Raw genomic sequence first — 17,618 nt, 5'->3', positions numbered from 1 at the left:
GCTTTCTATAACTGTCAAAAAGCCAAATATTGAGTAGAAAGTCTTACCTTGGATTTGGGATGGTTCCCAACTCAGCCCCACCGACAATTCACTCCAGTAGATTTGAAGAGAACTTTCCCAGGAGTGTTGTGGTGGCTTCAGATCGTCGATTTGGCGAAGAATGGACCTAGAAAACTAGAGGGAAAGTTGGGGAACCAAAGGGAGTGAGAGAGAGAGTTTATGTGGTAAGATTAAGCTGAAAAATCGCGTTTAATACTATTTATACACTGGCCTTCATCGACGAGCCACGTCACCTCGTCGACAATGGCAATAGGCAATTCGTCGACGAAATCTCTCCTCGTCGACGAAATTCAGAATCTCCCAAAACCTCTCTTGGTATTTTCTCATTGACAAAATGTACCCTCGTCGACGAGTCCAATTGTAACTTTGCCTGCTGCTTCTTTCTTTTCCTTTCCAACTTATATTTCCTCCCTTTCTATTATCATTTAAATATTATAATTATTCGGGTCATTACATGCACCCTTTGCTCATCGGTGCAATGTAGAACAACCAGAAGTTCCTCATTTTCCTAGACCCAATCCTTAGCCATGATCGGGTTTGCTCCTCCTGCAAATGACGACGGATGCATACAGGTGAACTGCTTGATGGTATAGCCCCAGTCTGCAGGTGGGTAGTCATGCCCTCTTTACTCTCACCTCATCTCTGCCCTAACCTGCTGGGCTAAACCCCACAGTATTATCAAGACATTGATATCTTCCTTGCTGAAATCCTCCACATTATTATCCTCTCCAACATCAACATTCTTATCTCTGGGATCCATCTTGCAAGTAGGGCCAAGAATAATTTTCTTAGAATTATATTGGCGGAACACTACTTGTACAACTAATTAGCTATAACTATATAGTTCCCCTACATTCCGTACTAAATACTTAGACCCTTCCCGATAGACTTTTCCTGCACAAAATAAATCATTTGACCTCCAACTCCTCAATCCAAGGGTCAGCCTTACCACTCATAAACAAAACTGTTGATGGTTTTCCGTGATTTTTTTTGAGACTGTCGCCTCAAGAAAACCACAGAAGACCGTCAAGGGAATTCTGCCTCTAGGCTACCAGACAAAATCCCAACCTCTCAAGTACTCTGATTCACTATCCGCTCTATACCTGACCTACTTTACCATACCCAGGTCACCACTGCCTACTCTTATCACCACTCATTCCTATACTCTGGTAGTATTATTCCTCTAGAGTCTGCAGAACTTAGCAACCTAGGCTATGATACCACAACTATAGTGCCCCGAACCTAGTGGGGCCCAGAGTGCTAATATTCCATAAATATCTCAGTAAAACTCTGATATCACAATATTAACTTCCATAATTAATATAAACATGCACCCCACGGAATCAAAATATAGTTATACAACCATACATACTATGGTATTACTCTCAACCAGTCTTACCAAAATTTTCCCAAAACATTATACAAACCAAAATGTTCGAAAACAACTAAACATAACAAAATAGTATCCTACCAAGCCCACTCTCGGCTAGATCGTCTAGGTCCCACCCCGGAGCTCCTAGACTCGGTTTCCTATTGGTCCTAAAAAATTGATATATTTACTGGGGTGAGATACTTATCAGTAAGGTGGAATAAATTATTATTAGGGTGTGGCTAGCATGAGTTTCAGTGAAATCAGACCCATTCTTTAATTTACTTTAGCTGACAAATATAGCATTTGTATAATATAACTCACATTTATGCAGTTGGAAATACACATTTTCTTCATAATATAATCAACTCAGTAAATAATATCATTTACATAAATTCACATATATGTATAGAAGAAACCCCCTTTTGGACATACAACATCATTATGTATAAACCCTCATGATCGGGTTGTGCGGTCTGGATACTAGACCTAGCCCTGGCTGACCTACCACTAGGCTAAGTCAAACCTCATGTTTGTAAGTCTGATTTGCCTACCTATCCTGGTCTATACTCCAGGCGGGTATACAACCCTTCTGTCGCCAAATCGACTTTTCATTACCAACACTTATATCCAGAATAATGTAGTTGCACTATCTCAAATACTAGCCATGATACCATGCTCTCATCACATCTGATCCTCAGGGTTCTTAAACCATATAATGCAATTTAAATAATAAAAATATTATATAACTCATTTCATAATTCAGTATAAAACTTGTCATATCAAAACCCGACATATAGTCGTCACATCAAAACCCAACATACAACTATCATATCAAACCTCGGAATGCAGTCATCATATCAAACCCCGACATTCAATCGTCATTTCACAATTTTCATCACATTTCCAGTATTTCCATCAATCAGTACAAATCACATTTTCACTGTATATTACCATAAAATACTCAAATTCAATTGTGCCGAAAAGTATAGAAAAATCTCATGCCACACAATTTTTTATTGATAAATCATAATATACTGAACTACCCGGGAAAATACGTTTTCGTTGAAAAACTAGGTCCGACCATCTTCATAATTTAATTTAACTCAAAATACAGGTTTTATATGAAAAGAAGATGATCAACCCTATTCACGTTGATTTTTTCCCCAAACACTAATAATAATCAAAACCATAAACTTCATATGCCTGAATCATTCAAAAAATCCTATACAACGTACAAGAATCCATATACTCAATTTTAATTGGTTTAAATACAAAAAAAAGCTGACATAATTTATTCCCCTTATCTATTCCTGAAAATATGTCTAACAGATTCTTGAACTGAATTCCCAACTTCCGTTACTTGCCGTGGGAAGTGAGTTGGCAAGGCAAGGAAGAGAAAGAGACGTTCGGAGGCCGTGGGGGAGAGAGAGACACGCGTGGGAGGTGTGTGTGTGTGTGTGTGAGAGAGAGAGAGAGAGAGAGAGAGAGAGAGAGAAATAAAATTTCTAGAAAAAATGAGCTAACTTTTTTTTATAAGTGAGCTAGCCCGCGGGAAACCATCAACGGTTTTCCTGAGCTTGACGAAACCGTCAACGGTTTGACACTTAAATTACTCTCCGTAGTTGTAACTGTTAACGATTTTCTGATATGACCTCAAACCGTCGACGGTTTGGTGCCAAACCAAACCACCTCCATTCTTTCCTTGCATTTCCTTCCCTTTATTTATTTTCTTTTCTTTTTCTTGGTTTGGGTTCCTACATCCTAGGAGCTTCAATCAATCAATATTGAGTTTTGAAGTACTTACATGAGACTTTTATATGATTTTCCTGTCTTAGTGTCTAAGTCTTCATGTTGTGAAGCTTCCACTATGTCTTCTGAGCTTTAAGCACCATTTCAATGAGCTTCATGTCTCACATGAATTAAACCTTCATGTTTATCATGTCTCATAGCCTTAAGTGTGATTTTACATTCAAACTCTTCAAGCATATCCACTTGAAACCATAAGATCACTTAAGTTCTAAAACTCAAACTTGCATAGACATGTTAAGTAACCTCAATTTGTTATCATCAAAACAAGATTAAACCTTGTTAGACCAACAAGTAATTTAAGCTAGTCTTTTGCAACTTATAAGTGACTATTCACAGACAAGGTCGATTTTGTAAAAATAAGAAAATTTAGTAATTATTTTACAATTTTAAAAGTATATTAAAAGATAACCATATACTATTTTACTATATATTATAACATATTAATTATTGGTGAAACATAATTCAATCTTCATGTCCTTTATGCGTGGAGAACTTAAATTCTTCCTCATCAAAGTCATTAGCTAGGAGAGGATTCTCAAAATCCTTACACTGACATTATTTGTAGAAAGATTCAATTGTCCTTAGAGTTGGGGCATATAAAAGGGACTCAAGGGGAAGCTATGAAAGGTACACACTAGAGAAGGTAAGGAACATGTTGAAGATTCTATTAAAAATTGTAATTACGTTACTTATATATTTTCATGATACTAACTTGAGTGTTGAAAAAGGCTTCAGAGGCCAATGGAGTTTCCTAATTTTTCTTTTTTATATTAGTTTCAAATGATCATCGTGAACTATATATGATGTCAATAGACAACATGAAATTCAAATTTTGGATTTGAATTTATTTGAATTATGACAAATTATTTCCAAAATTCAGCAGTTGTGCCCAAATTGCGAATTCCTTTTATATTTGTTAATTTTATTTATATTTATCTTTTGTTTTGAATTTTATATTATATATATATATATATATGTATGTATGTATTTATGTGTTGTGGTATTTTTAAATTTTAAAAATTATGGTTTTATAAAACTGCAAATCTGCTTAGATTTATATTTTGTGAAAAAAAATTATTGTTGGATAAAGGAGTGTTTTTTTTATATTAAAAAAATAAATGTTATTTTATATAAAATATTTAAAAAATGTTGAAATAAATAATATATATATATTTATTTTAAATAAGTGACCCATTTATTAAATCCTTTTAATCACGACCCGTTTACTATCTTCTGAATCGGAACGTTAACCCGTTTTGCCATCCATACGCAGGCACGCAGCTCCCTCTTCTTTTCACATTACTGCCCCAAAGTGAAAAAAACGCAACTTCTCCGTCGGTCCACCGCACAATCTGAATCGCCCGCCAAGCCATGTCGGCGGCAAAGCTTCCCCAACCGCAGCTGCCGGCAGCGGTACCGTCGTCTCCTATCTGCTCCCTACACGGATCACTCCTCACTCTCGCCATCCTAACCCTGCTCTCCTTCACCTATCTCTCCCTAAAATCCCTCCACTCCCCTCTCCTCTACCTTTCTCCTTCCCCTTCTGACGTCTTAGTCTCTTCTCCTCATCCTCAGGTAGTTTCTACTCCTTTCCCTCACTCCCTCGTTTCCCGGGAAATTTCTCACTGATTTTAGTTTTTTTTGGTGTGTGAAGGTTCATGCTGGAGAGAAAGACTCTGAGGATCAGTTTTCGGATGTTTATCATTATCCGGAGATTTTTAAGCTGAATTATGCGGAGATGGAGAAGAATTTCAAGGTTTATATATATCCAGATGGTGATCCCAACACGTACTACCAGACGCCGAGGAAGCTCACTGGAAAGTACGCCAGCGAGGGGTATTTCTTCCAAAATATTCGAGAGTCTCGATTCCGCACTGACGATCCAGATCAGGCCCATTTGTTCTTTATCCCGATCTCTTGTCACAAGATGCGAGGGAAGGTATAAATTCTGTCTTTTGGGGCGTCTTGGTTTTGGTGATAGTTTGCTCTTTGGGATACATGTGCACAGTGCTGTGTGTTTGCATTGTTATGATTCGTTCCCTTATATAACACTTTGTGAAGGGAAATTTTCACTGTTCGTCAATGTAAGGAAGGGGAATACTATGTGTTTGTTTGCTTGTTTCTCATCCACGAGAGTTGGATATGCTGACAGTGTAATGCGAGCTTTTTCCTGTAAAAAATGTCTAGAGCTCATATAAACTAGGTCTGAAATTACGTGCAGAATGCAGTCTGTGACTAGTCAAAGACTTAGTGATAACCACCAAAGTTAGGCAATCTTAGATTGTGCATGTCTATGCTTCTTATGAAGGAGATTCAATAAGCCTCCAAAGTGGACAGTTTAGTTTGAAAGAAATGATGCACTTATAACACTTGGCAGTATGAAATGCTTATGTTTGTAATAGTCAATTGAAATGAATGGAGCATAACATTATCTTAGGTATTCAGGCTGCATCATTCTTTTAGCTGCATCCATATTTTTAAAAAAACTTCTGGAGAGAATTTAAATATGTTTTCTCTGTTGTTGCCCTTTTCTTTGCTATATTTTGATCTGCTTACCGTACTTCATGGGCTCTATTTAAATGCTGCTTGTAATTCCTGCCTATTTGAGTTTTTTTGTGGACATTTAGTTGCCTTTTTCCTTATAGTTGCACTATGCACTTCACGCAGTGTGTTCTCTTGTCCGATTTTTCTAAGGACTTAACAGTGTCCAAAATGCAACAGATGTTAACAAAGTATAACTAAATTGTGATGTAGTTATATATGATTAACAGAGTTCCTCCTACTTCTAAGAAGAATTTATCCCCTTCCTATCTTATTGTATGAATGCTGTGTGGTTGTATACAGGGCACATCCTATGAAAACATGACCATCATTGTCCAAAATTATGTGGAGAGCTTAATATCAAAGTATCCTTTTTGGAACAGAACCCTGGGTGCAGATCACTTTTTTGTTACTTGTCATGATGTTGGTGTAAGGGCTACTGAAGGGGTTCAGCTTCTTGTTAAGAATTCAATTCGAGTTGTGTGCTCGCCAAGCTATGACGTGGGATTTATTCCACACAAAGATGTTGCTCTTCCTCAAATACTGCAGCCATTTGCCCTTCCAGCTGGAGGCAATGATGTAGAAAACAGGTATGTGTTGTGTGTGAACTGTTGATATCATGATGTGTCAAGAAAGTTCCATTACTTTATCTTCTGAACAGAAGCTTGCTGGAAATTCTTTTCTTCCTTCAGATTCTCAATTAGTTAGGGGAGTAGAAAATGTATCTAATGCTGAAATCTAATGCATTGTATGGTTATTATCTCAAATTTTGGTATATTTCTGAGCTATATATATATATATATATATATATATATATATATATATATATATATTCCTTGCCCAACCATCTGCCATTTAGAATTTAACGAAAAATTTGCCTAATCTGTAATTATTCATTGTGAAGCTTTGATGGGTGCATTGTGATATGGATAAACAACAACAACAACAACAACAACAACAACCACAAGCCTTAAGTCCCATGTTGGTTACATGAATTTTTTTATGTCATTTCACCCGATCAAGAGCATTTTCCTCTATTAGATTAAGGGCTATTAAATCTTTCTTCACTACCTCATTTTAAGTTATTTTAGGGCTATCCTTACCCATTTTCATTCCAGAAACTAACTAACTCCTTCTCATAGGTGCTCTATTAGGCTTGCATTTTAAATGTCCAAACCATTTAAGCAGCTTGTCCCTGATCTTGTCTTTAATTGGTGCTATGCCTAAATTATTGTGTATATGCTCGTTTCTTACTTTATCTTTTAATGTTATACCACTCATCCACCTAAAATAACTTGGAATGAGATAATGAATAATGATTTAATAGTCTTGAATTTTTCAGAGGGAATTGCCCGCGATCATGTAAATTGGTAGATAGGATTTTTATAGTTGATCCCATCTAGTGGAATTTAAGGCTTGGTTTGTTGTTGTTATTAGCTGGGCATCAAGGGGATGCCACCCCTGTGGTACAAAAAGTCATCCACTCTGTAGAGTGTCATAAATATCAAGAATTACGTAATGATCATTCACAATTTCCCACTATGCCAGTTGGAAACAACATCAATCACTGCTCTGTGCAAATCTGAAGTGGGATAACTTAATCTTTAAAGGCTCTCTTATTTCTTTCTTTCCAAGCACAGCAAAAGATGGAAAAGTGATGAGACTCAGAGTCTTCTGCTTCTCCTTGGTGGCTTTGATGCCTTTCCAAGCCTAAATCTTCCCTCTGATGGAATTTGCAGTAACCCACTGATTTTTGTCCACTAATTTATCTCCTTGTTGTTGTTGTTGTTGGAATCAAAATATCATGTTGGCAAGTTTGACTTTAACCTTGAATTTTGGGCTAAATTTTGCCTCTAACAGTGGATTTAATTTGTGCAAACTGCAAACTTGTGGGAACTAGAGTGGTCTTCTTTTGGATGATTTTTCAATTTGCAGCTTGGACTAGTATGAAGATGATGACCACATTTTGTTAACTTGTTGAACCCCGGGGAGGGTTACTGAAGTTCTGTGTTTGAGCTGGCTTATTATGTAACTTATGTTGGATTATATTGTGATAATTTTCTTGAACTTGGGGCTCATAGATAGCATCTCGAGGGTATTGGTATCCTTGTGATGACTTTATTCATGCTGTTTTTTCCTAAGTTCTTTTTGACTCATTCATTTTAACATGTCTTTAGCTCTCCCAATATTTTTCAAGAATTCATAGCTCCACTTCATTATTCTGCATCCTGTGCATTTTGTTAAACATTTGTGTTGTACTCCATATTCATGTGTTACTTTGATTATGTTCTGAATCATTTATTTCAAAAAATTTGTAGGAGTTCCCTATCAGGATTTTAACATTTCCTTGTTTTCTTTAGTGCAACAGTGATGGTTGTATTTCATAGTAGCTGTGGTTTGTCTGAATTGGATTCTTTGTAGCAATTCTATCTGGTTTCTGTGAATGGTGTTTTCTGACCTTCATCACCAACTATCTAGAACAAAGAACCTCCCGAAATCCATTTTTTAACCCATTTGTTGTCCTTTGAGGCAGTCTCATCCCATACCATTAGTTCATTCTTCGAGGACAAAGTATTTGTATTTGACATGGTTTGATATTATGTGTTTATCTGTTTCAAATTATTGGTTATCGTGATTAATTGTTTCCTTAGTGCAACAGTAAGTGTTGCATTTTATGGTGGCTATAATTATATATGGTTTGTACACATTGAATTTTTCCCCACCCAACAATGATTACGATGATGACAAACACCTCTCTAAGCCTGCACACGTGCATGGTAGTCATCAAAAGAAAAACATACAAATAACCTAATCCAAAATCCACATATTTGAAGCATGTTCGTTGCACTTTGAGGCTCTCATCCAATACCATTCATTCTATATTCTGCCTTGTAGGGCACTTGGGGGGTGCTACCGAAATACTGAAAGATACAAAAAATGCACGGTAATAAAATCGAACCAAGAGCAGAGGCCTGGTTTAAAATTTCTAGAGCTTCAGTAGTAAAGGGTATACAAGGGAACAGTGTATTCTCATCTGATATAGTTCGATATGCTGTCTTTATGTATTACTTGATGCGTGATCTTTTTTTTCAAATATGTAAGGTAAGGCTGTGTACTATGGATCCATTGTGGTCCACCCCTTCGCGGGAGCTTTATGCACTGGGCTCCCTTTTTTTTTTTTTAATTTATTATTATTATTATTTAATGATGACCATAAGTTTTTGAAAGCTAACATATACACACGAGCTAAATAGTACATGTTCTATGTGATTGGAAAGTACCGAGATTTGTAAGTTGATTACTTAAACAAAGTTAACAAAAAGCTCGCTTTGCAGGACAACTCTTGGCTTTTGGGCTGGTCATCGGAACTCTAAAATTAGAGTTGTACTAGCACGTGTATGGGAGAATGACACAGAGCTTGATATTATGAACAATAGAATTAATAGAGCTACTGGACATCTGGTGTATCAAAAGAAGTTTTACAGGACTAAGTTCTGCATATGCCCTGGTGGTTCCCAAGTCAACAGCGCTCGCATAGGAGACTCAATCCATTATGGATGTGTTCCTGGTAAGAATTAGATTACTTCTTTGCTATTTGAATGAGTGTTTGAATTCCATCTTCTCATTTTAATCATACAGATTGTCCATGACAAGAAACTATATACCTGAGACATTATGAAAATAGAGATAAATAGAACAAAGAATTCTTTCTACTCCAGGCTGTTTATGTTTTTCACTGGCAGAAATAAGAAGCATTTCCTTCTGGAATTTTAATGCCTCTTAACAGAATCAATGCTTCTATCACCTCTCCTCTGTCAAGTACATACGTTAGTTATTAACTCTAAAGTTAAGGACCTTTTTAGTTTTGGAAAAAAATTTTCATTTTTTATTTTTAGCTTTCCAAAGAACTACAGGGGAAAAAAAAAATTAGCTTATTTTTCAGTTTTTCAATATTTGTGTATAAAAAAAAAAGAAAATAATTAGAAGTTTTGGCACTATTCACTTGTGGAAAATAGTTTTATTTTCCATTTTTAAATTTTCAAATAACTGCAGAAATGCCACCTTGTTTTCCAAATTTTAAAATTTACATAGGAAAGTCAAAAGATATTTTTTTATTGTTTATTAGATTTCTGATATCTTATATGATTTTTGGAAAATTGGAAAACAAAGCGTGATTTTGTGATTATTTGGAAATCCAGAAATGAAAAATGAAAGCTGTTTTCTTTAATGAAACAAATCCTTTATTTTCTACCTTTTTAATGCAAATGTTAGAAAAGTGAAAACCAAGCTAGCATTTTCAAAATCCTTTGGAAAGTTAAAATTGGAAAATGAATACTGTTTTATGGGCTCTAAAGAACTTTCTTCCCAGTGATCACCAAGTATCCAACTATATAAAGAATATAAATAAGCTTGTTAAAAAAAACATGGATAGCTCTGGGAAATTGAATTGCTTCTTAATCCCTGCTGTCATGGGCTTCTACCCAGAATAATGATAGGGGACACTGCCTATTAAACCCATGCTGATAGGGGAGGTAGGAATCTACAACAGGGTGTGTCTTAGTCAATCTTTGGGAAGGTGTATTTTTGGAGCTGCGTCAGATGTTGGATTGTCCTTATCACAGCAATAGAAGGTGCAGAACTGTGTGAAATAATGTTGTCTTCCAACATGTTATGTATATGTTAGATTACCACTTTTCCTAAAAGCTTAAGCTATTAGGTTGTGGGCCAACAATGTATATCAAGCTTTCATTCACTCCCGCACGTGCAGCCCAACAGCACATGGAGAGATACACAATCGATAAATAACACCTATAATGGGGAATGTAATAATTTTTAAACACCACACAATAAATGTGGGCAACAAGACTAGAACCTGGAACATCAGTGTTGAGGCAGATGTGAAAATATTTTGGTATTTTCTTGCAGAAATTCTTAAGATGCTTTTTAACTTTTCAACTTATAAGCATCTTATTTGCATAAATACGTGGTTTTGCCCCATAAGTCACACATAATCTTATATTTCTGCTCTCTATTATTTGCTGCTGTTGATTGTTTATGCAGTGCAGTAGTCAAGCATGAAAAATTCAATGGCAAACTATAGTGATTATGTAGATAATATTAGAAATCTGTGGGCACTTTAAAGTAATTTTCCAAATTTTACTGTGGGTGTAATTTTACAAAATTATAGTGCAATTGCATGTAACATACTTGGGGTTCAGATTCCCAACACTCCCACTCCTTCCCCTCATCCCACTTGTGGCTGTTATCCCATATGACTTGCCTTCCAAATTTTCTTTCTAATTGGTTTGGGTTCCTTGTCTGCAGTAATTTTGTCCAATTATTATGATCTTCCATTCAACGACATTCTTGATTGGCGAAAATTTTCTGTCATACTCAATGAGCGTGATGTGTATCGGCTTAAGCAGATTCTCAAGGACATAACAGAGGAGGAATTTGTTAAACTTCATCACAACTTGGTCAAGGTAGAAGCCTTTTGATAAAAGTGTGATGGTATTTAACATATGCATATTTTTATGTGTGTTCATGTTTTTTTTTTCTCCGAAGATGCAAAGATTTAAGCCCTTCTACCCCCACCAAAACCAAAATCTCCCCCATTTTTTTCTATGAAACAATTAGCTTGCTTCAACTGATGTGAATTTGTTCTTGTGGCATATTCTTTCAGGTCCAAAAGCACTTCCAATGGAATTCACCTCCAATCAGATATGATGCATTCCATATGATCATGTATGATCTATGGTTGCGCCATCATGTCATCAAGTACTAAACTGCTAGAGAATACGATCCATTTTCCTTTTTTTCATTCCCTGATGAAGATTGCTAATTGGCAATCTAAAAAGCTTGTAAATTAACGCATATATAGTTGCTTGGGAATATTTTTAGGTCATAACTACTGAAATTCACCATTTATTTGTTCTTTACATAGATGGTTGGTTCAAAGGAATGCTGTTACTTCTATTTAGAGCTTTCTTTTATTGCAATTTGCTTCCCTTAATTGTTCCAATAAGCTGAATGTCTACAATACGTTGAATGATAGCATTCCTTACATACATTCAGGGATGAAGGGCTCAATTGTCCTTTATGTTGCAATATCTACCTTCTCAATCTCATGGGATATCCCAGTGCTGATGGAATCCAGGCCGCTCTCAATCCCTCTTTGCTCAGTTCTAGCAATATTCATCACGAAGTAATTGGAGTTGGCAGGGGAAGTTTCTGTTTTTGTTGCCAAGTAGACCAATATTACAACATAAAACATAATTACTGGAAGAAGCAGAACCCCCGCAAGGATTGACACAGCCTTGGGCAACTTCTTATCTGTCATCCATCCCATTAAACTTGTACCCAGAAAGTACATGTTGATCCCAGTTGTGCAGAGCCCCAAGAGCCATGAAACTAGATTTACCTATAATTGAGATCACAGGTGAATAATGCCAAGAAACAGCGCCACATTGTTGGAAAGGGATTGAGGTTACTTTGGCATAACCTTTTACTTGGGCAAAAGGCTTAAAGTAAAGAAAAGAGTTTGAGAATCTCACCATTGCAGAGTTCTTATGGTGTCCCATCTTGCTTTTGCTGCTTGTAAACCTGAGGAGAGGAATCAATGCAAATGGTAGCTCGAATGATAGTATCACCTGGAAACCAAACAATATTGCATTAACCATAATGATGATAAATCTGTATGTGCGCGTGTGTATGTCATGATAAATCAGTGTGTGTATGTGTGTGTTTTTATCAAATGGATTTGAGCATTACAGAAGCAATGATGATGAGCCTTGCAGCTCCAGAGGATCCACCAATGAGGCAGGCCACCAAGCTTGGAATAATGGCAATGCATCTAGTGAGTAAATTCCTCAGCCACACCCTCATTTTCAAGTCTAGGAAACCCTGCAGACATACATGACATCCAAAAGGGTTAATCAGTCCTCTGCAGAAATCTGGCCTGAAAATTAATCGACAAGCACCTGCATAATGTACTGTCCTGCATATGTTCCTGTGACGGTTGAACTCTGACCCGATGCAAGCAAGGACACCGCATAAAGCTTCGAACTCCACTTTCCCAGAGCATTCTATAATGATCAATTCAATTTCAAGTTCCCATACTAGAAAGTTTATAGATATTGATTAATTTGAAGTTTTCATATTCAAATTGTTATGGATGATGGGATGGAAGAGAGTATTATGGAGGATGGATTGACCTTGAGCAAGAAAGCTGCAGATTCAAGGGTGATATTCTGGCAATGGGCTTTGTTTTGTGCTGTGATATTTGGATTGGAGCAAACACTACCAGTCACCGATACTACTGCCAGATTGATGAGAAATGCAATGAACAATGCCAGTCCACTCTCTATCAGGAAGTATTTCCTCGCACTCTGCACGTACATGGTTAATTAATTGCTCAATTCAACTACATTATTGAAGGTTTTGGTTCTCATTATTTTCGACAATAATTGTGTCCGAGTCCCTTTGCGACCAAGCCAACTATCAAGTGGCTGTCCCACCTCCTCTCCCTGATAACGGGAAAAGATTCTAACCCCTAAGCTGCAACAAACATTATCGATCGGCACAGTTGAAGTTTTCAGTTACTTACCTTAATGCCTTCGAACGTGAGGGGGATTTTTCTCGATATAACTAATGCTGAATGAAGAAATAGGTTGTGCCTGCAATTTTAGGAAGCAAATCAAATGGAGAGGGAGAGAGAGAGAGAGAGAGAGAGAGAGAGAGAGAGAGAGAGAGAGGAATAAGGTACTGGGGTGGAAATAATTAACTACTTACGGCATAATCAGAGCTCCTAGGAGAGCGATTGCATCTCTGGTGGCACCGTGGCCATCCAAATTTGGGATGAACATTCCAAACAAGATGTCCTTAGGATTAGGGTTGGCCCGGACCATCTCACTGCAGAAGCAGCCACCCACAACCAACACCAGAATCACAATTGCCACCTCTAGCTTTCTTATCTGCCATTGATTAATTAACAGTTCGCAAAGACAAAGTATAAAGCATAAAAATACTGAAATAGAAAAAGAAATAATTAGTACAGAACAACTAAATAAGTTTGAATTGGACAGTGCACTCACGCCATATCGTTGCAATCCAAGAAGGAGAAGAGTACTGAAGCCAGCCAGCAGCACCCCACCCCACATGGGTATCTCAAAAAGGATGTTCAGAGCAAATGCTATCCCTATCACTGTAAGTAATTTACATATGCAAATCAGTTAAGTATATCCATAAATAATCATATATATTAGTTGTTATGTATATAGCAGACCTTCAGGGATGTCAGCTGCAATCACCGCAATCTCAGCTAGTATCCAGAGGCAGTAATTTACAAGATTTGGGTACTCAGCCTTGCAGTGCTCCGACAGATGCTTCCCTATACATATACGCACGTGCACACACATATAAAAGAAGCACAAAATATTTAATTACTTAACAATCCATTTGGATCAAGAATTTTATGTGGGCAACGAAAATGAAAGGAAAAATAAGGAAGAAACTCATTTCTTGTAATGGTCTTGGGTCCAATTCGGATGTGGTATTGTTTGCTTTGACCTATTGACCTCATGAGTTTATCCTATAAAAAACACCTCATATGGTTGGAGTCCAAACCATTCTTATCAATCTAAAATCTTCTTAGTACACATTTGATCTGAGACTGTAATGTAATAAGTGATGGGTTCATACCCTAATTAAGGCAGAAAATATGGGAGCAGATATCCAGGTCTTCTCCATCTCCTACAATTTTTTTCTCATCTAAATCAAGAGTGAATTTCAAGCATGACAGCAGTGAATTTCGGGCATGATTTTTGGCTGATTTCTTGAGTGATTGTTTGAGTGATTGTTCCCTCCTCCATGTATATATATGTGTGTGTTGTGAATGTAAACCACATAAGTGAAGAACAAATTGAGGGAATTGAGTTTAGTGTAGGCAGAGAGAGGGAGAGTTGTGAGAGTTTGAGTGAGATTTGTCTCCTCCTTCTCCTCTATATTTTCCCAAATACATACACTAGTGTTCTTTGCCGTGGACGTAGGCTACAATTGGTTAAACTACGTATATCTTGGCGTTGTTCTGTGTGTGATTTTATCTCTGATTTATGATCTGATTATCCAACCAAGTGGTATCAGAGTCAACGGTTCATAATTTTGGGTGAGCGACATTGTAAAAGTTGAGGTGTGAAGCTAATTCTCCTGATCTACTAATAGTTGGAGGATCAAGTGTGTGACCGATGCCAATAAGGATCATTTAGGCCTGGAAGATGGATTCGAATAGGGTCAAGATGTGGAAGTATGATTGATTTGGAGGCATATGGAATGCGCGTAATTCGAGACACGTAAGGCGCGGTGGTAAGGTCCACTTGAACAATTGTTGGAGTGTTGGACTTACTCCCATGAGCAAGATGATTTCCATTCAAGGGGGTGATTGCTGAGAATTCCACTTGTGAGTTTGTCCCACATCGAAAAAATTGAATGGATGATGGGTGCTTATATATATGGTTGGGCTCAAAATCTAATAGACTTAAGCTTTTAGGTTAAGTTAGTGCTCACTCATGTGTATTAAGCCCACCCATGGACTCCTCTTAACAATAAGTACTAATGGTGACCCCGGCCAGAAGCCAGAAGCAGGGGTTGTTGATATGCTAGCTATCCAACCATCATACATTATTATTTATTTAAACTGCTTTAGCTTTGTGCATATACATGAAAAGAGAATGCACTGATTATCATCATCAAGTGCCGACTCCGGTTGATATGTGTTGAGAATTTCACTTGTGAGCTTGTCCCACATTGAAAAATTTGAGTAGATGATGGGTGCTTATATACATGGTTGGACTCAAAACCTAATAGGCTTAAGCTATTGGGTCAAGTTTTATCCATGTATATCAAGCCCACCCATGGGCTCCTCCGATGCATATGATCACTCAATTCCCAATTTGATAAGGAGATAGAAGGTGTAAATTAATTAAGGGCCCTCTCAAACGCGCACACAACATAAATGCATATGCGGAGGTGTTTGTGAAAGCACGGAGGACAGATGGGCGGAGGAGGACCTGTAGACACTCCAAGATTTGCTGCTCGAGACTGGATTATAAGTGCGAACGTCAGCCCCACCACCACGATCCACAGCAACTACATACATATGTACACAAAATATAAATTAATGCATATACGTACCAAGAAGAAGAAGAAGAAGAAGATGAAGAAGAAGACCTCATATTTGTGGTTAGCCCCAGCTTGCAAGTCTGTCTCCACTGCATTTCCGTATATCCGATTTGGCAAAAAACAAAGAAAAATCAGAAAACCATTTTGTATATACTGTAAAACTGAGAGAGAGAGAGAGAGAGAGAGAGAGAGAGAGAGAGAGAGAGAGAGAGAGAGAGAGAGAGAGAGTGAGAGAGAGAATGAACTATGAAGTTATATAATGCAGGAGTAAGTATGAATTAGTAGGTGGGGAGGGAGTAGTATAATTAAGTACAGTTTCCTGGATCAAGGTAGGCGACAGAGACCAGAAACCCAGGTCCAACAAAGCTCAAGAGCTTCTTCCATTTTGGGGTCTCTTCTATCTGAACAAGAGCTGCCATTAATGTCTCGATTCTCGATCGATTGATCTCCCTAATTAATTATATTTATATAATTATAATTATAATTGTAACTGCTATATATATACTGCTAGCTAGCTGGCTACCAGCAGCTTCCTATAGCTTCCTTGTGACTATTGGTTAATGTACACTCGATTTCTTATTGAGTTCTAATCCTCCATGCATGAATGTCCAATCCCATATCTGAATTTATACACAAGCTAAAGATGGACGGATGGATGGATGGAAGCTAAGAGATTATAATGCACAATGAAAGGAGGAGCATGCAGTGAAAGGGTACTCTCCTATACATTAATGGAAACTTTAATTCGGCAGTTAGCTTGGTTGCTACCTTTCGCTGTACACATCTATTAAGATTCTAATCTTGTTCCTGTCATATATATATGCATATACACATATATGTATGTATGCATGCATGTGTTTGTCTTTATTTAATTTGTTGCTTAGTTGGTAAGTTCAAGACTCAAGTCTTGAAGCTGAGGGTTACTACTCTTAAATGACTTGTTATTCTATTGAATTAGTTGTGTGATTAATTAAAAGGGTCATAAATACTATATATGAATTGTAGAAAAAAAAAATGTGTATGTAATCAATACCTTTAGACTGCGTTTGCAAGCATGAAATATAATTTTAAAGACTATATCAATACCTTTCATTCAAGACTCAAAAGTCTTGAGGTTGAGGGGTACTGCTCTTAAATGAAGATTGAGCAGACTCATTATTCTCATGAATTAGTTGAGTGACTAATTAAAAAGGTCTTAAATATTATATATGAATTGTAGAAAAAAAAAAAAAAAGTGCATGTAATCAATACCTTTAGACTGCTTTGCAAGCATGAAATTTAACTTTTAAGACTATATATATATAAATTTCAGTAGATTTGGATGGAACTCATGAATACAATAACTTCATACAATTTTGTGGTAAGTCTCAACCAAATTCACCCAAATTTAAACTCCTAGCTTGGGCTCTAATTTCTTAAACACATGTTCCTACTACTATTTAAAAAAAAAAAATGATATTTTTCTTTTTCCATTGAGTTAAATATGCAACATCTTGCGAAAAATAAAAATTGAGAAAAGAACATTTTTCTTAGGACGTTGCATATATATATATATATATATATATATATATATATATATGTTTAATTATATATGAGTATATAAGCAAGGCTCACTAGTACACCTACCTTTCTCTTGTAACTCTTTTTTGTTCAAATGTTT

At 36.7% G+C, this 17,618-nt stretch overlaps 2 protein-coding genes across 2 annotated transcripts; one reads left to right on the top strand and one right to left on the bottom strand.

Annotated features, from left to right (window-relative positions):
- The first annotated feature begins 4,451 nt into the window (after nucleotides 1–4,451).
- Nucleotides 4,452–11,781, top strand: LOC131153666 (probable glycosyltransferase At5g03795). Its single transcript, XM_058106119.1, has 6 exons — nucleotides 4,452–4,816; nucleotides 4,896–5,180; nucleotides 6,086–6,372; nucleotides 9,118–9,350; nucleotides 11,108–11,265; nucleotides 11,466–11,781. The coding sequence occupies exons 1-6, from the start codon at nucleotides 4,613–4,615 to the stop codon at nucleotides 11,565–11,567; spliced, it is 1,269 nt and encodes a 422-aa protein (XP_057962102.1). The 5' UTR covers nucleotides 4,452–4,612; the 3' UTR covers nucleotides 11,568–11,781.
- Nucleotides 11,677–16,607, bottom strand: LOC131153658 (metal transporter Nramp7.2-like). The gene is made up of 12 exons (XM_058106112.1): nucleotides 16,272–16,607; nucleotides 16,007–16,047; nucleotides 15,847–15,925; nucleotides 14,067–14,171; nucleotides 13,876–13,985; nucleotides 13,574–13,755; nucleotides 13,389–13,458; nucleotides 12,997–13,170; nucleotides 12,763–12,867; nucleotides 12,554–12,685; nucleotides 12,337–12,432; nucleotides 11,677–12,203 (listed from the first exon to the last, which is right to left on the bottom strand). The coding sequence occupies exons 1-12, from the start codon at nucleotides 16,375–16,377 to the stop codon at nucleotides 11,880–11,882; spliced, it is 1,524 nt and encodes a 507-aa protein (XP_057962095.1). The 5' UTR covers nucleotides 16,378–16,607; the 3' UTR covers nucleotides 11,677–11,879.
- Nucleotides 16,608–17,618: the final 1,011 nt, after the last annotated feature.

Source organism: Malania oleifera, chromosome 1 (genome assembly GCF_029873635.1).
Source record: "Malania oleifera isolate guangnan ecotype guangnan chromosome 1, ASM2987363v1, whole genome shotgun sequence".
NCBI lineage: Eukaryota > Viridiplantae > Streptophyta > Magnoliopsida > Santalales > Ximeniaceae > Malania > Malania oleifera.
The sequence above is the reverse complement of the archived record's forward strand: the minus strand, read 5'-3'. Positions and strand labels throughout refer to the sequence as shown.